The 25,417-nt window shown below is 52.4% G+C and overlaps 1 protein-coding gene across 1 annotated transcript in view; it reads right to left on the bottom strand.

Annotated features, from left to right (window-relative positions):
* Positions 1-975: 975 nt before the first annotated feature.
* The window catches only part of SH3PXD2B (SH3 and PX domains 2B), a 66,755-nt gene continuing 42,313 nt past the window's right edge, over positions 976-25,417 (bottom strand). Inside the window, exons 6-15 of the mRNA XM_019473775.1 lie at positions 16,961-16,986; positions 16,547-16,582; positions 10,237-10,371; positions 8,624-8,728; positions 7,820-7,903; positions 6,331-6,448; positions 4,813-5,039; positions 4,183-4,232; positions 3,570-3,695; positions 976-2,646 (exon numbers count right to left, since the gene is read on the bottom strand). Of these exons, the coding sequence (XP_019329320.1) occupies positions 1,150-2,646; positions 3,570-3,695; positions 4,183-4,232; positions 4,813-5,039; positions 6,331-6,448; positions 7,820-7,903; positions 8,624-8,728; positions 10,237-10,371; positions 16,547-16,582; positions 16,961-16,986 (2,404 nt within the window). The 3' untranslated portion in view covers positions 976-1,149. The remainder of the gene's footprint in view (positions 2,647-3,569; positions 3,696-4,182; positions 4,233-4,812; positions 5,040-6,330; positions 6,449-7,819; positions 7,904-8,623; positions 8,729-10,236; positions 10,372-16,546; positions 16,583-16,960; positions 16,987-25,417) is intronic.

Genomic DNA, 25,417 nt, shown 5'->3' with positions numbered 1-25,417 from the left:
GCCCCTGAGCACCAGACACGCCTCGCAACTGGTTGTGATGAGGAGCTGAACTCCCAAATTCTGGATTGCACTTGATAGTATCAGCACCTACAGAAGGACCCACCTCCTGGCTGCTGCCCCCCAGCCTGGGGAAGCTCTGTGGGTCATGGGAACAGTTGGTCCCCTATTAGTCCAACAGGCCAGGCAGTCTGTGTGGGAAGGAAAGCAAAGCATCCTCTTTCCAGGGCTTTTGGGGTCATTTTGGTCCTCTGTGCCTTGCATAGTATTCTTCAGCTATCGAAGCAAAACACCTCTTGTTGTTTGGTTGCAATACTACAAAGGAGAAGCCTGCATAGCTTCCTGGATCAGCACAGAGAGGATTGGTTATATGTGTGTGTGTGTGTGTGTGTGTGCGTGTGTGTGTATTTTTCTATATTTTTTTTTCCCCACCAGGAGGATGTTGAAGTTAACACTTGTTATTGTAGAGCACGGAATGGCCAAGGGACGGTCCCGTGGCATGCGTGGGGGGGAGCAAGGCACAGCCCTTAACCGGAGCACAATGCCTGTGCCTGCACGTGCATTGAGAGCTACAGGGACCCTGTTCTCAGCAATCATTCCTCCTTTTTGCCACTTCCCTATGGCTCTGCTACGCACCTGGACTAAGCAACGTGACCTACAACATTTGACCGTGACACTGAGCCTCAGGGAAAGGCAAATCCTTTTGCGCGGCCAGATTTCCTTTGTTGGTACCGTTCCACGCTTCACTTCTCTCCCTGGCTACTGCCGTATTTATTTTTAATTCCCTGTACAGGTGGCAGAAATGTCTATGAAGGTCCATCTCCCCAGCATGGAGAACCATGGTAGTCATCGTATGCCACGAAGCTTGGCCAGAGCAGCTCCAGCTGCACGGCTGGGCTGCCAGCGTGGCCACGGGAGCGCAGTGCTGGGGGGGACGCGGGGAGGAGGGCGGGTGGGAGCACATGGGTGGGCAAGGGAAGCTGAGCTGCTTCCTCCACGCTGCCGCCAACGGGCACCAGCTGGGATGCATGGGATCTCAATTATTATCTTTTTTTTTTAAAGCCAGCCTCACAGAAAACTATAAATTAATCTGCTAATTAAATACTCAGGTGAGAGACCAGGGAACCTCCAGCCGTGCAAGCAGAGGAGCAGCTATGGCTTCTTCCGTAGGTAATTGGAAGGGATCCAGCCCTCCCAGCACGGCCCCCCAGTCAGGACCTTGCAAAACCACCAGCCACTGCTGTTCTTCTCACGAACTTCAAACAAAGTCCCTTCTTTAAAGCTGTTGGTCTCCTCATCGCCTTCAAAATCCGCCACTGCCACGTAGAGAGCTTCCCTGGAGATGTCCAGACTGGAGACGGGGGCTGAGGTCCTCTCCTTGGCTTCCCCTCTCTCCACTGGCTTGGATATAACCTTTGGGCTTACGCTGCTTTTCACTTTGGTTTCGTCTTGGACGGAGGCAGAGAGGAATGGCTTCGCTTTCGGAGGAACCAGCATGGGTCTCCCTGGCACTGGGGATGACCTGATTTCAGGCGCTTCCCGTGCCGGGGCCCTGAGCTCCGCTGTGGGGCTGGAGGCAGGACCCCCTGTTTTCTTCGGGGGGGGTGGTCTGCGGGGTGGCACAACAGGGCGCTGCGGCGGGGGCTCCCTGGCAGCCGGGGTGTTTGCTGGGCCTGGGGGAGATTTGGGCAGCGCCTCTTTCACGGCATGGCTGTCCAGCTTGGGCAGGGGTTTGCTCTCCATGCTTGGTCTCTCCTGAAACCTTCCAGAAGCCTCCGAAGAGACCATGGCGTTACTGAAGGAACTTTCACTGGCAGCGGTGTCCTGCTCGGAGGGTTTCTCTGGGCACTTTGCAGGTCTAAGCTTGCTCCGCAGGCTGCAAATGTCCAGTTTATCATCAGCTGGAGGTGGGTCAGTCCTGGGGGCTGCAGCGGGTTTTGGCCTGATCTGAGGTCTTGACTTCAAGAACGGATTCTGGGCGATGGGCTCAGGCTTGTCCTCCACAGGCTCAGCTTTTGGCTTGGTTGGCTTGACAATGGGCCGGAGGTTTGGCTTCTTCACTTCCTTGGCTGACACCTTGTGTCCACATTCCAGTCCCATTTCGTTTTTCAGCTGGAAGAGTTTGCCCTTCTCCGGTTTCAGCTCGGGCTTCTTGCTGTCCTTCGGGGCCGCCAACTGCTTGGGTGGGATCATGGGCAAAATCATGCCCGGGGGCTTGGGGGGAGGCCTCTGCCTCTCCAGTAACTCGCCTTCCGATTTAATGATGGACTCCTTCCTGGGTGGCAGGCTGGGCTTCTCCTCTGTGTCACGGTCCGAGATCTCCTCGTAGCCACCAGCAAAGGCTAGGTCCCCACTCTCGGGAGCCTCCTTCCCCTTCCAGTCTTTGGCCCACTTCCCACCAGAGTCCGTACCGTTAGGAGGAGCCTCCGGCAGAGGACGGCACGGTCCTGTCACTTCCTCGCCGGTGCTGCTGTCGGCCACAGCGTCACCAAGCCGGAGCTGGGCCATTTCGTTGGGTAGCGGAGCCAGGAAATTCGGCCTGGACGCATTGCTGGTTTTCTTGTACTTATCGATGAATGTGGCAGGTGCCCAGCCTTCCTTCTCCTCAATCTGAATGTACCACCAGCCACTCAGGTTCTTCTCAATAACCTGCCGAAGGGAAAGGAAACCTCAGACATCCATGCAGAAGCCCTCTCTGCACAAGAGAGGACGCTGGGTGTCTCTGAAATGATGTCAGGGTGGTATATGACCTCAGTGCCTCCCTGTCCTGCTAACCAAAAGCCATGTAATCACAGGACTGGTATCCTAACAGGAGGGGAACCTGCTAACGACCTCTGCCAGGGAAGGGGACCTGCGAGCCATGGGACTGAGGAACAACATAGCCATGTCAAGGAGCTGTGGCTGAGCTATCACCATCCCACCTGGGAGACAGGACCGGGATGCTGGGTACTGGCTGTGGCCACTGCGCGGCACTGTTGGAGCAATCAACCGGCAGCGATACTGCACGGATCAGCAACTGTCTGGCCTCTGCGTGCTCCAGAAGTGGGGCTGGGACCTGGGAGGAGCTGACCAGGGCAGCCGTAAAGGAAAAATCTTAGAGAGGCACAGCTTACATTTCAAAAAGCAAAATCACATCTGCAAGAGGGATTCTGCCAGCAAAAGCAGGTGTGCTAGGAAAATAGTTCTGGAAGGTCTTTTAACTTTACACCTGGCCTAAATAAGAAAAAACCACCATCTCTCCCCCCATTTGTGACATGGTTTTAATTTCCACTAGCTCAGACAACACAGCACCCACACACTTGGGGGACAGGAGGCCACCAAGAGCACCAGGGACTCCAAAGTCTCATGAGCTCATACAGGTTTCTCCCCCACGCTAGGAGAGCCCTGGGATGTTAACAGTCCACAGAGGCAACCACATGGACCACCATGCCCGGTTTCCACCCAGAACGCTGTGGTGAGCAGATCTTCCCTGCTTGGAAAGGGAGCTCCTGCCTGAAACAGGTCCCAGGGCAATGGGAGTCAGGAGCGCTGCACTGACACAAAGATGTGAGAAGGGAAGATAACAGTCTCACCTCTACTTTCATTCCTGCCTGGAAGCTGATGCCGTCAGGGATGGTCGTCTGGAAGTCAGCGATAGTGTAATATTCCTCTTCCACTTGAGGAGGGACAGGAGGTTTAGGCAGGTTCAAACCACGTGGCTATGACAAGAAAAAAGAAAACCCATCAGCGTGTTTCTACAGAAGGTGCGACACAACATCCACACAGACCACCAGCCTGCAGAGACACAAGCCAGCATAGCCAGGGAGATCCGCTGTGCCCATGCAGCACCCTCACCAACACAAACCAGCAAACCATTTCCAGGCTGAGCAGAAAATTGCTCAGCGCCAGAACTCTTGCTGACAGCAGAGTTGCCCTCCCCAGAGGGAGGGAGCCAGTCTGCAGCCTCCCACTAGCAACCCAGCCTTGTGGGACAGACTGGCCAAAAGTTCATTTAAAGACCACATGCAAAGAGAAGAGTCTTAAGACAGCAGGGAGGCGGCATGCGTACTCCAGCCTTGACCAAGAGCAGAGCCCATGGTGCAGGGGAAGATCCCAGGCAAAAATAACCAGTGACCAGAGCTCCTTTCAGTGCTCCTCTCCGACTCCCTTTGCCATTGCTGCTCTCCTACAGCAGCTGGCACTTACTATGGTGAGATCTCGGCGAGGAGGGGGTCTCTGCCTCATCTTTGGTGACTCTGTGGAGGAAGAATTTCAGATGCTGTTGAATTTCTGGCTTCTGGTCACACGTGTGTTCACAAAAGACAAGTGAAAGAGAAAACAGAAAGGCAAGGACCAAGCCTGCCCCATGGACAAGGAAGCCGAAGGAGGAACCTGTCTGCCCGGCACCCTGAGTGGCATGGGTCACCCAGGTTTTGAGGTCATCCCACTGGAAGAGGAACCAGCTTTGCACCATCAGGTGCTGCTGGGAAATGCCGCTGAGGTCACCACATGAAATTGCTTTTTCATTGCAGGCCTGACCCAGAAGACCTGGCCTGCAGAGGGGTTAAAATGCCCCAGCTTCTGAGAGGAGAGCATCTCCAGTCTGGGAGGGGGAGACTTCTATCCCCATCACATTTGCTGATCCTCGCAGGTCCCTGGGCAGCACTGTACTCGTGCCCCATTTGGCTGTGCAATGTCACCTCCACACCTTGCTGCAGAGCTCACAGCACCTGCAAACCTTCTGCCTCCCTCACACCCTGTTACGTCACCCAAAAGCCTGCAGGAAAGGCTGTGCTGACACCCCAGCCACCACTGCCCTCCCAGCTGGCCACTTACTGCGTCGGATGTCAGCATTGGGCAGGGGACGGCTGTCGAATCTCCCGTCCCTTTGGCCAGCGAGCCCATCCTTCTCTCGGCTCGCAACGACCTGCTGCCGGGAGATGCCATCCAGATCCAAGGCACACGAATGAGCAGAGGAGCCCGACCCCAGCTTCTGTGAGAACATCTCTCCATTCCCCTTTTTGAGGTAGGAGGCGGGGGCCCAGCCTTCTTGGCCCTGGTACCTGTGGTGACAACAACAGCAGCGTCACTGCACAGAGCCCCCGTGCTGCACTGGGGCCACGAATGCTTCCCAGAGGAGCAACCCACTGCGCTCGAGTGGTGTTGAGCCACCGGACATCCCCGGAGCCAGAGCTCAGGACACGCATTGACCAAAGGTACTGCATGATCTGGACAAAACGAGCTTGCCCGGTGTCATGCTCCGTGGCACGTGGGCACCTGGAGAGCTCCAGCCATGACTAATGCTCCCGTGCAAGCCGGCCACAGCCAGCGGGCCGAGGGCTGGAAATGGCGCGAAGCCCGATTTCCTTTTCACCTCGGCAGTGGCACCAGTTCAGGAATGAAGCGCACTGGCATGGGAAGCAGAGGGGAAAACCAGAGCACTGCTGCTAGGATTGATGTAGCTGGTCTTTGGAGAAAGCACAAGCCCTCTGCCTGAGCGCCGGCAGCCTGGATCCCTTCCCTGCTCTAATTCTGCACTGTTTAGGAGAGAAACCAGCCCCACGATCTGATTGAGAAACCACATCCGCGGAGTCTCCCTGCCATGCTGGAGGGTCCCGCGCCAGCGTCAGAGACTCTCCCCGCTGGCTGGGCTGCAGCCACTACGCTCAGATGGCACCAGCTACTGAGCTTGTAATTGCCTTTAGAGCTCTCGTGGCAGCTCTCCTCTGCTGAAAAAGTCAATGGACATTTTTCTGGGGCTTTGCTGCTGCCAAGACCAGAGGTTCAACGTAAGGTTAAGAAAATTGCAGCATGTGCTCCCACCCTGCTCGAGTGCGGCCGTTTGCTAGACCACAGACAAGAGAAAATGAGCTTCCAGGAGAAAACAAATATCAGCTCAGGATGATCTGGAGTCTTTGGCCTCAGCGCACCCTGCACACAGCAGACCTGGCCTGAACAATGGCCCTTCTCCGCAGGAGTCTCCTAACACAGCCAGAGGATCTAGCCTGCCTCCAGGACACTCACTGGTTTTCCTATCAGCAGCACGTGATGTAACACTAATGCTCTCACACCGGTTCCCTTTGCACTGCTGGGGCATGTGATGCCGTGACGCAGTCCACCTCCCAGCACAGGAAATTGGGAGATTTTAAAGATGTTTAACCACAGCTATGCTTGGCTGAAGCCCTGAACGTCAGCTAGCCTTAGTTTGTAGGGATGGAGAGAAATGAGTTCTGGTACTCTGCCCTTCCGATACCCTAGACTTGCCTTTGGACTGTACATCCCACGCGCATCAGGTCTCTGCTTTGCACAGCCCCAGCTGCAGTGCCAGGGAAGGGGAAGAGGTAGGGATGGTACCTGATTTTCCACCAGCCTTCCAGGTTCTTCTGGATCACCTCCACCACAGCCCCTTTGTCCAGGTTCATTTCATCCTGGTCTCTTGCGGTATATGGGTAAATAACGGTGTACTTTTCCTCTGTTGGAAAGAAAGTGCAGTTTCACGGAGATACTGTTTTACGGAAACCTGGACTCAGTTGAACAACATTAAAGTGCAGTTTCACGGAGATACTGTTTTACAGAAACCTGGACTCAGTTGAACAACAACATTATATAATGATAATTCCTGTTGTAATACAGGTGCAAACACACAGAGATATGCAACCATTCATAAAACAAATGTATCTCAATGCCAGTGAAACGTATATCAAAACAAACCCAGCTGCATTTTGAAATGTAAGCTTTGGTGAGCTAGTCTGGTCCAAGGAGAAGTTGTCTAAAACATCTCCTCCTCCTCTCCCTTAGGACTAAAGACTATCTTTTATATGATAGCTCTCCTTTCATCTGCTCTTCATAGAAGCCCTTCCATGCCTCCATTTCAGTTCAATCTTCTTTCTCAGAGCCTTTAAAGAAGAACTGTCCTCTATAGAGGGAAAGAAATCCCATGGACATCAGGGAGTAACCCCACACATACAGTCGTGCTGTCGTGCACAGCTCTCAAACTGCTTTACAACAGCAGGACTACATGAACTTCCCTGTTAAACAGCTGGGTCCCCCAAGACGTTGGTCAAAGCCACGTGGTGAGCCTGGAGAAGAGTCTGATGTCCTGTCCACTAGACCAAACAATGGTAAGCAGGGACATGGATGCTCTTCCCTTCAAGAGGAAGGGGAAACTTCCTAACAGCCATGCAGACAACATGTCACACAAACAGGTCCATCCATCCACCCCTCTCCCTCACCTTGTCCTGTCCTCTCTGGAGGAAACCCAGGAAAGCAATTGGTTGTGCTTAAGCAGTGCCACAATAGGCACTGAAGGCCATTTTGGGAAAAGTCTACCTCCAAACCCCACACCTCTGGACATTCATATATGCCCACCGTGCATGTTTCCTGGCTTTGTCTTCTTGGAAGAGCACAGCCCTCGAAGGGCTTGATTTCCCACCCCCTTCGTGCAAATGAGTCAAAGCAGAAAATGTCCTGTCACATCCAGCAAAACCAAGCTGGCTCTTCTCCTGACCCCGTCTGAGCCACCAACCCCAGGGCCACGGCTCAGAGGAGTTACTCTTACAGGAACTAAGGCAGCATTTGCAAGAAGTCTGCATACATGTGTTGGGGGGAAAGCAGAAACTCCAGCCTCTGTATACAAAACAAGCCTCAAAAAGTTAGAAGGAACAGCTGATAGAGGAAAGAGAGGTGGACATGAGTGGGCCTAATGGAAGGCTGAGGAACATCTACAGCACGCATTGAGGACTGACACAAGCAGGGTCCATCACATGCAAAGCGAACAAACATGCAGACAACAAGGCTTTAAGCACAAAACATGGGCAGCCAAACAAGTCTCTATGAAGTCCACCTTGACCCCATCCACTGGTGTACAAGTCCCCAAGAGTCCGACGGCGGCCAACGTGCCTGGGCAGAGACCAGTATCTCCATGGGACTGGGAAGAGCATGTTGGGGAAGCAGGAGAAGGACAAGAGAGGACGTAAGGAGGTGGCACTTCAGGTCCAAGAGGAGACAGGGCTGACACCAGAGAGTGGCACAGAGACTGTACTTGCCTGGAGCCCTCTGGGGGCCCTTCCTGGTCTGAGCCTCCCCTCCCACCTCCATCTCCCCAAGCAAGGGGCTGAGCCAGTTACAGCACTGCTTTGAGCATACAGTGGTCAATGGGAAGAATGCATTCTCCAGGGGCATTTCAGATTTGCTCTAAGCAAAGGTTGCAACCTTGCTGTTCTCATAACGTGAGCTCATGCATGCTCTTTGCTCTGCATGGGTTTAGAAGACAAGGGAATTGTCCTAGGACCTGAGCTTTGCTCCTCCTTCAGTGCAGGTAAAACAGCTCCCTGGGGCCTAAAGGAGGCATTGGGATGGCAGAACTGGGTGTTCCCTGGAGGTGGCACCTTCAGCTCCTCTGTGAAGGAGCAGAAAGGCCAGCAGTTAAACCGCCAGTATCCAGCTGCCTCTCTCCTGCTACAGCACTGGAGCAGCGTGCTGGGCAGGCAGGACTACTATGGGCAGACATGACTGAACAGCACGTGTGGGTTTGTCCTTCCCTGGGCTCCTGCCCTGTCTAAGTCAGGGAGGGCTAAGCAGTCCTGCGAGCAGCTCTGTGCAGTTCAGCACAAAGAAGCTGGGGCAGATGTCTCCAGCAGCTTCTTACCTTCATCGGGCTGCATTGAGAACTCATCTTGGACACCATCCTGGGCCTCCAGGCAGGTCGCCGGCACCCAGCCTTGCTCCTCTGACGTGCTCACAAACCACCAGCCTGAGAAGAAAACAGCAAGCAGCTCAGCCAAGGGCTCCCACCAGCCCAAAACTCACTCCCTCCCTCCAAACCATGGGCCTGGGGGGCTTTGCCCCCTCCTTGCTGTCTACATGGGAGGCTGGGATGACCCCAAAACAACAGACCCAAGCGCTATCTGAAAGGGAGCACAGACAGCAGCACGGGAGAATCACAGCTGAATGATATCTAAATGTACAGTTCCCTCCCCATGAAAAACGGGAGAGGCTCTGAGAACTGAATGGCTCCAGCCACTGCATTTGCTTTCCTTTTTTTTTCCCTTCATGGTTCATTTTCCCTCAGTCTGGGTCAGCAAACCCAGGCTAATTAGCAGTCATGAATACACTGTCTGCAAATCGATAGCTGACTCCTGCTGTGCTCTCGCCTTCTTTACATTTGTGGAAACAGCAAATTTTAAAAGCTAAGAGCAAATGCAGGATTAAAACATGAGCTCTCCCAGTGGAAACCTAGCCAGCTCCATAGCAGCCACCATCAATTCTGGGCCACCCTGGGTGTCCAATCAAAATAAATGCATGCTCCTCTGTTATTAAAAGCACAAGTTATTTGTGCCTTTAGGGGGGGGAAGATGAAGACCGAGCATTATCCTCAGAACCTCACCAGTGAGTCATTTAGAAAGACAACTATATTGTCAGGAAGGGAATCAGCAGCTACCTGCATGGAAGGGAAAACCAGGGCTGACATTTGATAAATAAATTATTTGCCATAGCTTTTGAATTGGCTGTGCTAATAGGTTTCACTTGCTTCAAGGTTGCTTTTATTTTCCTCATTCTCAAACATAGCTGCTGGTGCAATCAATCCTCTGGGGACAGGCTTTCCAGAATTTTAAAATCTATTTTCACAATTTATCTTTAACCCCCTCCTAAGCAACTTCTGTTAACTTCAGGGAATAAACTCCCCTTTTCAACAAACTCCAGAAGTTGGGCCCACGACATCACTCAATCCCTTTGCAGAGGTTAAGAGCAAGTTTCAGTTTTGAAGCAAGCGAATAGCTCGGCTGCCTGCCCCTGCTCCACCGCCAAGTGCTTCATCGTGTTTGGAGGCAGGAATTGCAAATGCACAATGGGGCCTTTCATGGGCACCATGAGAGTGTCCCCCGCTGTCAATAAAACAAGCCTGCCAACTCCGGGAATGGCTTTTGTCCTCAGGACCCATTGGCGAAGTTTTTCAGCATGAAGAAGCACAGAGACTGTAAAAGATGGATGGTGCCTGGCGCTCAGCACACGGGTAATCAGACCCTTTAGAGACAGCCCTGAAGTCTTGTCCACGCTCATACAGACAGCCTGCAGACTGAAGCTGCTTCCTCCACGTCCCACCTCAACTGGCCACCCGAGGACATCCCTGTGAGGTGCCTGGAGGCTGTTTTGCTTAAGGTCCTATTAGGAAAACACTGACAATACAGGATTGCTACACCTGCCCCTGCTCTGCGACATAGAGTAGACCCAAAGCCCTCTGCCAAGCCAAACTCTCTGTACCTGATTCGTTCTTCTCAATGATATCCACCAACTGGCCCACGCACAAGCTGATCTCGGAGCTCTCCTGCTTCTGGTAGTCCGCCACCACGACATACTGCTCCAGCACCAAGGGGTCGACCGACGCAGAGTCAGCTCCTGCACAGGGGGGACAAGAACCGACCCATGTGCTGGGGTCAGCACCAGCTCCTGAGAGCGTGGGCCACCGCTCCTGAGCACCTACTGGCCTGCAAGCAGCTCCAGGACACCCTGGGGACCCCAGCGTGAGAGACGTGAGCCAGAAACCTGGGCAAAGTGAGGAGGAGAGAGACCAAACCAGCAGCCAGGTGAGATGGGTACAGCCAGGTGAGACCTTTCACTTGCTACCCACTTGCTACCCACCTTCCTGCTCACAGACAGAGTCGTCCAAGCAACCCCACCACTGCCACGGATGCGTAGAGCAGCCTGGTCCCTGCTGTCAGAGGCCGAGGGGGGCTCGGAACAGTCTCCTGTGCGCTGGCATCAGCTGGCATCACGCACGGACCAGCTCAGACCCCAACTCAATAAACACAACCTGCAGTAAGTTTTGCTGGTCCTGGCTAAAGAGCCTGGACACCCAGGCGGAGGGGTGTTTGTAGGACAGAGCAGCATCCCCCTGTCATCATTGCCCTTACGTATTTCAGTCACCTTCTCACAACTCGCCAGCAAGGTTTGCTCTGTCTGCTACTTGCTCCACTAACTCTGCCCAGCTCCTCCTGCTGCTCCTCCTGCTGGAGATCCCAATTCAATATCAGAAAAGAAAAAAAATACCCCAAGGAGGAGCAAAGGGGCAGGAAAGCTTTCCTTTGGCCAGAAAGGGGCCTGACACCCGGAGATGAGACGGCTGTGGCGGGGAGAGCTGGGTGCTGCAGCAGTGGCTGCGCAGAGCCCGGGCAGGCTGCAGGTGGCACTGCGGGCTAAGGCCAGGGGACACCCGGCAGCGCCGCCAGCCCCCTCCTCTGCCAGGGGACCAGCAGCGAGGCACAGCAGGGCAAGGCCGGCTTGTATTTTCCAAGCATATTTTCATTTAGGAGAGTGCTCTGGATATAGATGCACCCCCTTCGCTTGGCGTCGCTTGCTACAGTAGCACTGCAACAGAGGTTTCCACTCACCTGTCTCTGCTTTAGAAACACGGCCCCAAGGTTGTGCCTATACACTGAGCAAAGCTACCCTTTTCCCACACGTGCACAGAGGCTTGCTGTGTGCAGGGAGACCACGAAGCGACTTTGCAGGCCCACATGAGCAGACACTGTGTGTGCTCAGTGCCCGAGTCCAGCCTATTCAGCCCACCGAGCAGGGCGTTCGCTCGGGCTCAGCCTCCTGCTAAACCAGCCACAAGGCGTTCGGTTACCCAGAGCACCAGCAGCACTTGCCCCATCTGCCTCCAAAAGCCTCCAAGAAGCAAAAAGGTGTCAGAAACTCTTGCCCACGACTCCCCTCCACCCTGAGCCTTGCTCTGGCCTCCAACCCAACACTTTGACTTGCGGCTTCGCAACCTGTCAGTTGAGGACACTATTCTATTACCCCGTTCTCCCCAGGGGTGGTAAGAATTAATTAATATTTGCCAAGTGCTTTGGAAATAGGATAGTGTTAGTTATTATAGCACGAGTGATACAAAAGAATCACACACCTGATCATGGGTGTTAAGTCGAATTTACTGGGGCTGTGCATGTACTCTGAGCAGGGAGCCTCAAGTTTTGGGTCGGGGCAGAAATGACATCTGGCCCAGCCCTCTAGCTGCTACGGCATGGCAGATACGCAGGACAATTACCTCCCAGTCTCTAAAGGGTGTGAGAAAGAAATGACATAGAGAGTGACGGTCCCTTGGGATATAAAGGCAAAATGCAGCAAAGACAAATTCAGGCTACGTATCAGGAAGAAGTTTCTATGGGCAAGTGCGCCTACACTGCAACAGCTCCCCCATCACGTGAGAGGTCTCAGCCTGACAAAAGATCTTTCCTATGGGGGAACCTATTGCAGGGCACAATCCTGCAATGAGTGGTACAAGAGTAGAGATGGACAAGATCTAGCAGGTCTTCAGCAATCCTAGGATGCTCTGCTCCCCCACAGAGAAGCTCTCCTGTGCCCAAGGTCACAACCTCTCAAACTGGTTCTGAGAAAGAAAGACCACAACAAAGATTTAAATGAACAATTTATCTTCAGGACAGTCTTATTTAAAGGAAGAGGAGGCAAATTGTCCGTGTTATTCTGCTATAAACAGCACTCTGCAGAGCTCCAGGTGAGCTGGCCAAGTGCAGAGGATCTGTTACCGCTAATGAAAGCCTCCTCCATGCCAAAACCCAGAGGTGGGGCACCAGACAATTAAAAATAGCCCTCTAAAGTGAATGGTGCATGCTAGGACTATCTGTTCTACTAGCTCAATTAAAGGTTTGTGCTTAAAGTGATCAGAGGATCTACCCAGCCCCTGAGAGAAGAATAACAGCTATAGGAAGAGAGAAGTACTCTCCTTTCTGCCTCCTTCGCTATAATTACACCCATTGCTCTGAGGCTATTTGTAGTTTCAGTAGGCAATTCTAGATCCTCCAATGTACCTATTAAACCAGGAACAGAAGTGGTAAACTGAGCTCGGAGGAAGAAGTAGGAGTTAATTTCAGGAGCATCTTCACCTGCCATAATTGTCCTCAACCACAAAAATACACGCTCAAGTTAACAACAAAACATCCTATTTATGGGCAGCAGCACGTCTGTCTTGGAGCCGGCTGGCATTGGCTCTATCAGACATGGGGGAAGCTTCTAGTATCTTCTCACAGAAGCCACCCCTGTAGCCACCCCGCTACCAAAACTTTGCAGGTGACCTTGCTCTCAAGACACATCACATACGAGGGATGGGTCAGCCCGTAAATCTTTGTAGGTTTTGTTTGACCAGGAACTTGGCCATTCACCCTAAGTCTTGAGATGTATAAAACCAGGTAGGAAATCTCACAGATACAGGGTTACTTGCAACATTTCCAGCCTTTCCAATTTCGGGCTTTGCAGTATCAGTGCCAAAAGTGAGGACTTTCTTATGGGGCTTGGACACTGATGCCTCCAGAGGGAAACAAAGAGCTCAGGACTGAAATAAAAGAGGGGGCACAGGTATTTGTTTTCGAAGCCTGCCCTTGCTGTACACTCTAGCCCCTGCCTAATGCACCTTCCAAAAATGTCATGCTTTATCCAACTTTGGATAGTTTCTTCCTCCTAGTCCTCTGGCCTGTGCTAATCTGTCCCATGCTCTCAGGACAGCCCCTGCTCTCCCAGACCTGATGAGTCTGTGAAGATCAGTACTGCAAAAGTGGGTTTCTTCGTGCTCTCACGTGAAATGGGCACTAGATGTTGCGCTGTACTCTTTACAGGCCCTCTCATCTCTCCAGGGATTTTTCCAGAACTGGAAAATAATCACATGGAAATACCATTCACCAGTGGAGTTTTAGAAAGGTCCCGCTATGGCTGCTGTAGGATATGACAGCTGTTTTTTCACTGTCTCTCATTAGACTGAATACTGTGCTTTGGGGTCTCTACGCCATTGCAGGCACATTACATAGCACAGCAAAAGGGATGTGGCCACACAAGAAAGCATCTAAAATAAAACTGGCAGGGGGATATTGGAGCTCTCTGCCAGCCTCCTTGGGCAGCTCCACCCAAATATAAACTCTGGAGACAGTTTCAGGTTCCCCTGCACTGTCAGTGCTGCAACAAACCCATGACTCTCCATCTGTGCTTTCTGTTCAACTGCGAGAGGAGGAGTGAATAGAAACGCTCAAAACAGTCTTGGGGACTGATATGATGACTACTTTTAGACTTTCCTAAATCAGGGGCCAAGTCAGTCTTCAGAGCCCAGGGAATAATCCACCCCCCTGCAAGTTGCAGGCTGTACAGAGCCTGGGCCCATGCCTAAGGCTCACAGACGTGTAGGATTATGAATACTGGTAAAAAAAACTCAGCAGAGGAAGCAAATTTTATTTCTGATGCTCACTTACACCGGGCCCTCCTCACAACAGCAAATGTCACTTGAGTCTCTTGGTTATCACAGGAGGCTGAGGGCAGGCAGCACTTTAACCCATTTCGCATCCCAGTGTTTGCTTAAATCCCATTTCAAATCAGGGCTTGCTGTGCCAGGAGCTCAGGAACTCTTTCCAATGGTCTCCTGAAGAGCAGCTCACCCCCTCTTTGGCAATGCTGGCAGAAATAAGCAATTGAGAAACAATTCTTGCTGGTTTTGTTTCTGAACAACTATTGCTTGCCCCCTCCTCAGGGAGATCCCCTATTGAAAGAGCCTTTTTTGTGCCTTGGTGCATATTTGCTACCTCAGAGCAGGCCTGGCTTGAGGAACCGATCAATAGTCAGGGACTTCCACAAGGTAGAAGAGGATTCGGGGTGACAGCAGCAGAACCAAACTCTGTTTCTGCTGCCAGAAAATGCAAGACAGTGAGAGGAGTCTCTGAACACATCTTGCACAAGGCATCGGCCTTTTGTAACCTTAGTGCACGCAAACATCTTTCCCTGATGGCTACTGCACATATGCCAGGTGCCACGGGCAAAACATCGCATCCTGCCCTGCCAGGGCAGGCTCTGGCTTGGATGTTACCCAACTCTCCCTGTTCCCTCCCCCTCAACGGTGCCAAGCAAACAGCATCCCAAAGAGCATTTTCTCTTTGACCTCAGCAACATCCCTGTGTCACATATAAACCCACCGTGCCAACAGGATGGCAGAATGAAGCTGCCCATAAACCTGCAGTGGGAAGGCAGGATGAAGCTGTGTACACGAAGAGGAGAAAAGCTCCTCCTTCTTTAGCAGTCAGCATCGTTAAATTGAATTCTGCCCTCAAAGAACTGAGTTATGCAGCAGCAATTTTCTTCCTCTTCTCCTCAACCCTAGAGAGGTCTTCTTTTCTCTTGCCTAACATAAGTGGACTGGGTTCAAAGTGATCTAAACACACACTGATCTCATAGGGAAACACAACACCTTTCCCTTATTCACCAAATGTTCCTGCTGAGCCAGCACACAGGAGAAGTTTTCAAGACGAGGGAGATTGTATCTTTATTTTACCTCTGTTTTATCAAAAGAGAGGAGAAGGAAAAAAATTGCAGCCTGTTTTTGTCCCCACCCACAGCCAGAGACTTCACTCTGCCTCCAAAGCTAGCTGAAGACCCACCACTTCAGCACAAGAAAGCTAGTACAAAAACTGCAGTCTGTGCTTGCAAATGGCTCATGAGGGCTATAAAATGACCATCCCAAGGTCCAGCTTTGACAGACACACCTTGCAGCAGTCACAGTTTAAGGAGAAAATGTTGTCTGAAGGTTTTAACTATACTAGTAAACCCGTGCTAGTCAATCAGGAGAGCACCTAGTTATGACCAGCCCATGAGAACAGAGCCAAACCAGGAGCCACTGTTGAAGCAGACAACATCTGAGCTTTTCATATGCATGCTACAACTAGTCTCAGGTAAGAGGCTGGGACACTATTAGTTCTTGAGGGAGGGATGCTCTGCAGATCCAGTAGAAAAGAAAGGAAAGTGGGATTAAGTCTTTGAGTCTCCCCTGTACCTTTCTTCTCTCCTCCGAGAGGAACCTACTCACCTACGAGTGAATTTGCTTACCCAGCTTATGGCAGTGACAACTCTCAGGCCAAAAACTTCCACAACCTATTTCAGCAGAACCTCCATCCAGCCAAGACTCAGACCTTCCTTCCCAAAGACCCTCATGCTGTTTTTATATCTTCTGTGGCTCCAGTAGCTGAAAGGTGCCCTCCCTAATCCACAGACTGAAGGCTCTTCCCCTCCTCTCTCCTCCTCTTTCTGGGAAGCTCAGATAACTGCTAAAACACATCAACTAGGAGGTCTTTCAGAGATGCTCCCCTCTCTTGAGGAGCAGGGGTAGAGCATCCCAGATCCAACCGTCCACCCAAAGGGTCTCAGCTGATGCAATCACAAAAGCAGAACATACCGCTGCATCGGGAGACTTTCAACCTCACGCTGACCACCACGCAGCTCAGACCCTCCTTCGGACTTGGGAAATTTTGCATCCCCATCCTCCTGGCTGCAGACCAAGCCCTGCCCTTCACCCAAGACCTGCGACACAGCCCCTGCACATGGAGCTGTACTGACAGCCAAGCACCAGTCCCGAGCCCGCTGTACCTCCTTTCCACTAGTGCCCCATGTCCACCAGCCACCACAGAAAGCTACGGGGGGACGTGACAGCTTCTTGCAAGGGGCTTGCCCACCCAGCCCGAGCAGGTGTCCCCCTGGCAAAAGGCAAAGCAAGAGCAAGGGCCAGGTAGCGAGCAGTTGTTACTACCTCTCTGCAGGAAAGAGGCCGTTCTCTGGATAAACCCTGATGGAGGAACAAAATGACGGGAGACCAGGCATGAGGAGGGGAGGGAAATGAACAGGGGGGTGGCAGCAGCAGTGGTAATGACTCAGTTAACGAGTGAACAGGGAGGCCAGCGCAGTGTGGAGAGCTGCGGGCGTCCATCCCACCTTTGGGAGCGCCATGGGAGGCGCAGGGGGATGTGAGACCGGGACTTGGAGGCTGCAGTGAAACCCTGGATGGACAGATGGGGCACGCTGTCGGGAAGCCCCACACCCCATGGGGGAGCACAGCTGGGGGTTGGCCTGCCATGGGGCTGGACCCTTGTCCCACTCCAGGAGACCACAGCTGTGGGTGAAAGGAGCAGCTGGTGGAACCGGCGGACAGGAAAGGAGTCCTTACCAGACCTCTTCTTTCCAATGGGCTCCCTGAAAAAGAGAAGGAAGAGTATCAGCAGAGGGATGGGGTAGTTGGGTTGGTTGTTGGCCAAACGACAAACCCACGCAGAAAAGCACAGCAGCGCTGGCCCCAGTGGGGCCACTGACCTCCCTCAACCAACCAACGTCCCCACGGGTGACATGGGGCATCACCCGCCTTGCAAACAGCCCGTCTCTCCCCCCCTCATTTAGTAATTTAATGCTTTTTTCTTTCCCAGGGTAAGGCTCGGTTGCTGGCCTGGGCTCTGCGGTGGCTTGGTCTGACAGCCACAACTCCCACCATGTCACTTGGCGAAGGCGGGTGGATTGGGATGATCTGGCAGCATAGTCAGGAACTGGGGAAGCCCAAACCCCCAGAACTGCTCCCAGCACAGACCACAGCTCCCACAGAAGTGGGCACCACTTTGAAGACAGACAAAAAGGGTAATACTGAAGTTCCTCCATGTCCCGCACCTCTCTCGGGGACAAGGATGGGGAGTGGTTGGAGAAGGGGCAAACATTTATACCTCAAAGCAGAACAAGTCATTAAAGTGTTGTAGAGAGGATGAACACCAGGGCTGTGCAGCAGTAAAAGTGCCTTCAGGACAGAGCAAGCAGGAGCTATTGGTGGTTTTGAGGAGGCAATGAGGTAGCTTCAGCCCAAGTCCTCTTGCTACAGCCAGCACTGGCCACACCGCTGATGAGATGGGTTAGAAACCACAGGTCCTGGGTCCCTTCTCTTATCTGAACATTGCCAAGAAACATGGTTGTTGAACAGCCTCAAACTCAGGGCACAAGCACAACCCTCATCAGGCACAATGAAATCTCGGGCATTTCATGATTAAAAACCAAACACCAAATCAAAGAATATATGGGCCCAGAAAAGCCTCAACCAGCCTGAAACCCAAAAAAATGCACCAGCTCTGTCCCCAGCTCAACCACAGCGGTCCATGTTGCTACAAAAGAGCTCTCAAGACTTTCACATAATTCACCACTGTGGCCAAGATGAAATATTCTGGTACCAGGAGACATGCATTGATCCTTGTTACTTCCAGGAACAGTAGCAAGCACAGAGCAGGCACTGGAGCTTCCAAGAAGGAAAACATTCACCTGGTGGTAAGGGGACCCTCCTGAGGCTTCGAGCTGCCTGACCACTGCTTGGAAAGACGGCTGGACCAGCCCAGATGGACCCCAGGAGCCCCTTCATCTGCTTATAAACTCCACTGGCAAAACCACCTTTTCCCCTCCTTCCCCTTTGTTTTCAGGCCAAGCAGAGAGATCCCTCCATGCTCAGCAAGAAAGCCAGCCAGAGCTGGGCTACGCTTTGTTCTCTTTCAAGCTCATCTGCATTTTCAGACCATAATTACTGCAGACATTTTATTCCCCTAGAGCGATGGGGTGATGCCGGGACTTGGCTGCCTTCAAAGACTGCCCACCCATCCTGGCAATGTGTTTTACTTGCAATGCCTTATCTTCCCGGTCCCCCCTTCCCTTTGCACTTTAAACCTCTGGTACTCATCCATGGAGCTATCAATAAAATTAAATGAAATGCAACAAAGGTGGACTAGAAACAAATGGGACATTGTTATCTAGAAACTGGAGACTATCTGTTAAGTTCAGAGACCACAGAACTGTGCAAAGACCTGAATACCATGTCCCAGGTGCAGAGACCAATGGAGGAATCTACTGGACAGAGCATCCCAAAGACATTTCTAAACAGAGACTGCACTGCAGAGCTAAATCAGAGTTTATCAATAAGCCCCATTAATTTTACCCCAGCTCAGCGGTACGGCAGGGAAGGCAGGCAAAGCAAGGCCAGATGAGCATGCTGGAGATCAGCAGGTGGGCATGGCACCCTCGTGCTGACAGGAGGGCGCTGATGGAAATAACTGTTGTTTTTCCCCTACCATCTGCTAAATGTATTACTGTAACTCATCCCCCTGTTTCCTTTCACCGGCTGCTCTGTCTGAGTGAGGGGGCAAGGGAAGGAGCTGCAATTTCACTTTGCTGCTGGGTTGTTCCTGGCACGGATACAAAGAGCTGCAGGTCTGAAGACCAGCAGCCCCAGCCCACCACCTCAGAGGGGACAAGCGCTCAGACAAGACAGGAAACAGCGATAAATTCCTGGCAGCATCTCCTCCTCTTCCATTCCCTGTGGACCAGAGAAAGGCACGCAGCAGAGCCTGCATGCATGGCTTCCTGGAAACCGGTGGCTCCATAAGAAGAGAAGAAGGAAAGGCCACTCTGCCTTCCACTGTGAAACTCATTTAGCTCTCAGCCCCACAACAGCCAGACTGTGCAGATGAACCAGGCAGTCACAGCACAATTACAAGGCACCGATACACAGCTATGATTGTGTGCCACCAACCAGCCCTACAAAGCTCCCCAGGTGGTAAAACCCAGGACCAGTTGTCCAGCTGCTTCCCAGGACTTTCCCAGCTCCTTGTCAGGAACACTGAAGGCAAGGGTTCCTGCGTGACCAGAGTCTCACTTAAAGCACTGAGCCAACAAGACAGTCTCAGGGTGCAGGGGGCTCAGTTCAATTTCCTTCAAGAACCTAATAATTCCCCTGTGCAATCTTGAAAGAAAACTTTTACACCTGGAGAACTCTTAGCACCAATTAATAATCCCCATGCCACTTTTTCTTAGGAAAAGAGAGTCAGGTTTCTCAAGCATCTTCTCTAGTGTATCAGACAGCATCCCTCTGGATCCAGTGATGGGAAGGAGTGAGATGGGGAGCGCAAGGCTGCGGCGAGGGCATGAGGCAAAGCTAACAGCCTGGGAGGTAGGTTCAGAACAAACAGAAGCTGGCTGTTCTTCAGCAATATGTAGGTGAGCTGCTAAACTCCTTACTGCAGGATATTGCAGACACTGGAAGTCTTCATGGGCTTACGGGGTCATAATTCAGGAAAGAAATGTTAATTAAAAACCATTAATTATAAAACCAGGAAAACCCTAAAGGCTAGGACACTGTCTAGAGAAGAAGTGTTACAAGCTTGCTTGACTTTAAATTGTTTCCTAAGGCACTCAACGCTTGGTGGCTGCTAAGCTAGGCAGACCGCGGTGTGCTGCAGGGAGGTGGCTCTGAGGTTGCCACACAGAAGAGCCTACCTTGCAGTGGGACTTGCGGGAGGAAGGTGTCCCGACACGTGGCTCGGGGACCTCAGCACCACCCCTGCTGCCCCACAGGCCTGACCACAGCCAGCTCACGGAGCTGGAGAGGGACAGTGGAGCACCAATGCAAGGAAGACAACTCCAGCTGCTGCAAAGCCAACCACACAGGAGCCACGATCAACGTGCGAGATGAGATGGATCTGAGGTCACCATTCCAAGAAAACATCTCCCGCAGAAAAAATCTAGCTCTTGTAAAAAAAATCCTTCCATAATACAGTAATGCCATCAAAATAGCTATCAGGAGGTAGTTCATCTTGTAAGTATTCAGCAAGGTTGGAGATGTTAGCAAAGTTTATGCAGGCAAGACAGACTGAGAACTGGGGTACAACAGAGCTCTTGTTTGGGAGAACTGATGTTTAGCAAATGCTCCACCGAGCACTGAATGGAGCCCCTGTCCTCCATGCCCCAGTACCAGTGCTACCCCTGTGTTTAAGCATTGGAGAGTTGGCCAAGCTGAACCTTCGAGCTCAGAAAGCTGCCCTGTTAACACAGAAAATCGAGTACTCTCTCCATGCAAGGGGCTTGCACTGGCACAAAGCGTATTTTTGCAGAGTGGATTCAATCCTCTGATATTTCTGTCTGCTGTCATCTAAGAAAGACAGTTCTCAGCAGAGAGTAAAGGAGACCACTACTTTGGATCTGAGATCTAGCCTGAGCTCCTGGTGAATCTGCACGTAGGCACTAGCAGAACTGCAAAACAAACGATTCGTTATACAAACTGTAATTTGTCTGGATAGGGGGACACGGCTCAAAAGCCACAAGCAGCAAGCACCCTTGTCCAAACCAACATCCACCAACTCAGGGATCTCTAGTTTACCAACAAAAGCTCCTGGAATGGCTTCCTATATGGGGCAGCCACTCTATCTTGGAGCAGAGACCTGAGCCTCCCATTTTTCTACTAAATCCCCTGTCACCTGGCCCAGGATTTCGTGCCCCTATTACCCCCAAACACCACACAAGGGTGACAAGGAGAACGTTTGCTCCTGGCACAGCTCAACTACGAGGAAAGGTAAGCACATGAAAAGCTATGGGGAAGCAGAAAGAGAAGAGACTTGCTTCTGGAAGACGCTGGCTACGAGTTTGCACTTCCAATTTATGGATACAAGGGAAAGGAACAGATTTGGTCCCTGCTGCAATGATGGAAACAAGTTTCTGCCCAGCGTCGTCTTCTTTGCTTTGGACCAAACAGAAATCTTTTACCCACCGATGGCTGCCAGCACTGTGGCCCTAAGCAGGACCTTTCAAGTAGACCATACGGGAGACAAGCTGGCACAGTCAGATCACATCAGGGCTGATTCTGATTTTAGCCCAGTTCTCCCTTCTCTGATTTATTGGGGCTGGTGCCTGCCTGGAGTCCCTGTCAGTCTGCGTGCAGGAAGCAATCCATTACTGCGACCGCCAGTGCCACCCCCACCTAACCGCACACCACCAGGGCTTTGGTATAAATAGAATAACAACGGGCTGCTGAAGTTGCTGCAGGCATAACCTTGTTAGCAGCATACGCTTCCTCATCTGGTCAGGTCCCAGCTCATTATCAGGCACCTCCCAGCCCAGACAGCACAGGCAGCCCCTAGCCATCACGGCCCTTTGCTGATTCAGCAGAGCTGGGATTCAGCCCACACGCGGGACCTGGGTCCTGCCTGTCCTCCTTCTCCCGCCGGTGATGCTTCCTCTGGTGCACAGCAGGGGAGAGCGGGGATACTCCCTCTACACTTGGTCCTCCACCCCAGCAAGGAAAACATCCACAGCAGCAGAGCCGAACTGCCCTTGAAACACTCCAAAATCCTCTCACTTTAGCCAAGGGCTGTTTGGGAGAAATAGTAGGAATGCAAGCTGGGAATGTGAGCTCAGAGGGTGCCTGCACATACATAAAGGAAAGAAGAAAATACTTTTTAAAAGCTGTCCCAGGCTTTCACTGCTGTCAGCAGCCCTGCTGCAAGTGGAGTTTGCCCGGGGTGTGTTTGCCCAGAGGAGCTGCAATGCTGCAGCCGCACACAGCAGCCAAAGTGACAGCGACATTTTGCTGGTGCCCCGGGGGAACAAAGAGCTCTGGCACATCAGGCTTGTGGGAGGAAGGAGAAAAGGAGTCATTCTTCAGTAAGCTGGGAGAAGGAGGAGAAGAGAGGCAGCCCTTCTGCTGGGGGTATGGAAACTGCAGTGAAACTTTTGCTGAGAGTGCAAACAAATCTCTCCAGCTCCTGCCATGTGGTGGCAAATGCCAGGTGGGCTCCAGGCCACCGCAGAGGGACCCTGGCCCTGAGCGCTGCTCACGCTTCCCGGCAGGCAGAAGCGAAGCACAGACCAGTACCTTGGATCAAAATCCTCAGGGAGGCTTCGCGCCTGCCTACAGCTCAGTGCCAGAGCTGGACGACATCACTGGAATGAAAATGTAGTTCCTCAGTGCTTCCTCTCTCCATTTTCAACATCTTTGGGGTGTATAACCATAAACCATGGCAGCAGAAGCTGCAGCCACCAAGACCCAGGAGTGCTGGGAAGCTGGGGCAGGGACCCACTGCTGTGAGTGGGACCTGCGCTAGCAGATCAATGCCAGAGTGACACCCCTCCGCCTGCCTGGGCTGCCTTCCTGCCAGGAGAGGACCAAGCCCCAGAAGCCACCTTCTAAAGCAGAGCACAGTCCTGCAGCAACACCACTGGCTGAGCCGGCAGCCGAGAAAGCCACCCACTCTTGCTTCACACAAACAGCTTTGAAGGTCAGCTCAACTTGGAAGCAGCAGCCCAAGCGATGTGCACAATGCCTTTCCTGGAGGATGTTTGCTTAGTGGCGGAAGGAGGAGGTTTTTCATCCATCTGCAGACTAGGCAAGTCAGACGTGGGGTTTCTCTGGTTCCCACCACCCCACGGCCCACCCAGCAGGTGGAATGCACTGTTCCCAGTACACCTATTTGGGTGGTAGCGGCTGGGAAAGCCAAGGAACCTCAGCAAGCAGGGAGGAGCAGCAGCTGAAGCTCACCAGCCAAACCCCAAGCTGGGGTCTCCAAAGACAGGATGGGCACAGATGTAATCCCAGGCGCCGCAGCCTCCGCTGAGACACGGGCTCCACCTCCGCTATCATCTGCTCCTGCAGAAGTCATGAGCCCTTAACAAGCCTTCAGAGGGCCCTGGTGCTAGGACTGCTGCCCACCCCAATCCTGTGCTAAGCCTCTGCATGCTGTCCAGGCAGCCAGCGAGCCCACGCCAGCCTTTCGGCCCTGCCCTCTCTTTGCAGGAGACCTTCTGGACTGACAGACCCAGCACATAAGGATGAAGATACTTTAGAAAAGAGGAATTTACGCCTTTTAAAGACATCAGGACCTCCTGAAGCCGGTAGCTTTCAAACTGTGAATCCACAGCCCCCAGAGGGAGCAAGGAAGGGTGCTTGAGGACATCTTTTAAGCACGTTAAGAGATTGTAAATCTGCTCTACAGGTGCCTGTGCCCCCACTGGAAAAAAAAAATCAAGTTCATAAGCTAAAAGGTTCAAAACAACAACTTTAAGTGTCTTATATATGACGGGATGCTCAGCTACCAAAAAGGAAACAATGAAAAATGCTTTTAATGAAAGAGGCTTCTCACAGCCAGGGGTACCTCCTGTACAGAGGACAGCAGCTCCGCAGCCCCTGGAAGCAGCACGATGCATCTTCCACCCCCCTTCCCCAGTGCACCCTGCTTGTACACTGGACAATTATTAAATAACCACTTAGGATCTTGCTTCACTACGGAGTTAACCTGGGCTCCCACATGTCACAGAGCTGAAATTCAGCTGGCGAGGAGAGTTAGCAGCTGAATGCCTTGACTCAGCAGTGGCTTTGTGCCCAGCTGTTCAGACTTCCCCAGCTTTATTCCAGAAACTCTCTGCTGTGGCTAAAAATGGCTTTAAACTGAAAAAGGGTGGATGGGAGGTAAGAGGGTGTACACAGCAACTTCCCACCTCAACAGCCGAACATCCTGCTGCTGGTCAGACCTGCTGAGACACGTGGGGAGTAGGAATTTGATGATTTCCCTCCTTTGAAACTACGGTTTTCATAGGGCTTCCATCCAACACCAGGGAGAAAAATCCCACATCCCCACAGATTGCTAACTTTCCGAGGATTTCTCTTTCCATAACCATTTCTCTTCTCCCGCCACCCCTCACCACTGCTCTGTGGAGTTACCTCTTCCCAAATGTAACCAACCCCGCCAGATTACAGCCCCACTCCGACCCACCACCAGGCAGCCCTCTGAGGTGGAAGCAGTTGAGTTATCCCAGTCCAGAGCTCGCTGGGCAGGGATCCATGTCATGAAAGCCACCAGTCGTCACTGCCAGTGGAAACACCACAACGTCAATCCGCTCTCCTGTTTGAAGTGGTCCCTCCAGGCAGAAGGATGCTGGAAAGTTGGCAGGTGTTTGCAGAGGGGATGGAGGAAGGGCTTCACCTCCCTCTTCCACCCCCTGACTGCTGGAGACTCATGTCTCAGCTCTGCTTTCAGCTGTGATCTACCGCCCAACTGGAAGCAATGGGGGAAAAAGGACGCACAAAGTCAGCATTTGACTCTCTCCCTCTCTGCTCAATCCTCGTCCACTTGATTTCCCTTTGCACATGTCAGTGGCAGGGCTGGGGCTTGTAGATCAGGCGAGAGATGGAAAAGGGCTGAGGAACTCAGGTTCCAGGCCTGGTAGCCAGCAGCGACCTGTTTTTGTTGGTGCTCCCAACACTGGCAAAGGGGCACTGAAGGGAGCTGAACTGCAGGAAAGCAGAATGAAAGCCCTGGCTCAGCCCAGGAAGAGCTCCAGCACTGGGGAAAGCAGACACCACAGGGGTCCAGAGGTAGATGCATGGCTGTCCAACCTCCTCTCTCCATTCCCAAACACTGCCAGATCCAAGGACTAAATTCATCCTTTGCAGTTAAACTCAGAGCTCCACAGACTGCAGTCAACTGTGGCCACTGAAAGTGATTTCACATTTTGGGGTGATGCGAGTTAGGTGGATCCTCTACCCGTGCCCCAGAAAAAAATCAAGCAGAGGGTGTATCTGACAGCACCCAAAGGCACGTCCTCTTCACTGCCACCAGCCACGACTCCCGTGGGCATGCTGCGACCCGAGGTGTCAGCTGGGGAAGCTGAGGCGAGGGACGGGGAGCAGGAAAAGTCCCGGCCACAGTGCCGCGAGAGTGGCTGCTTGGCTTGGCACCAAGCACACTGACCAGTCCCTTTTTCCCTCCCTCATTCCCGCCTTTCAGCCACATAAAAGGCAAGGCTGCCTTTTTTTTTTTTTTCCTCCCGTTTTTTTGTA

The sequence above is a fragment of the Aptenodytes forsteri genome, unplaced genomic scaffold, assembly GCF_000699145.1.
Source record: "Aptenodytes forsteri isolate BGI_AS27 unplaced genomic scaffold, ASM69914v1 Scaffold54, whole genome shotgun sequence".
In the NCBI taxonomy this organism is placed as follows: Eukaryota; Metazoa; Chordata; class Aves; order Sphenisciformes; family Spheniscidae; genus Aptenodytes; species Aptenodytes forsteri.
Note: the sequence above shows the minus strand (reverse complement) of the source record. Positions and strands in the feature narration are given on the sequence as shown.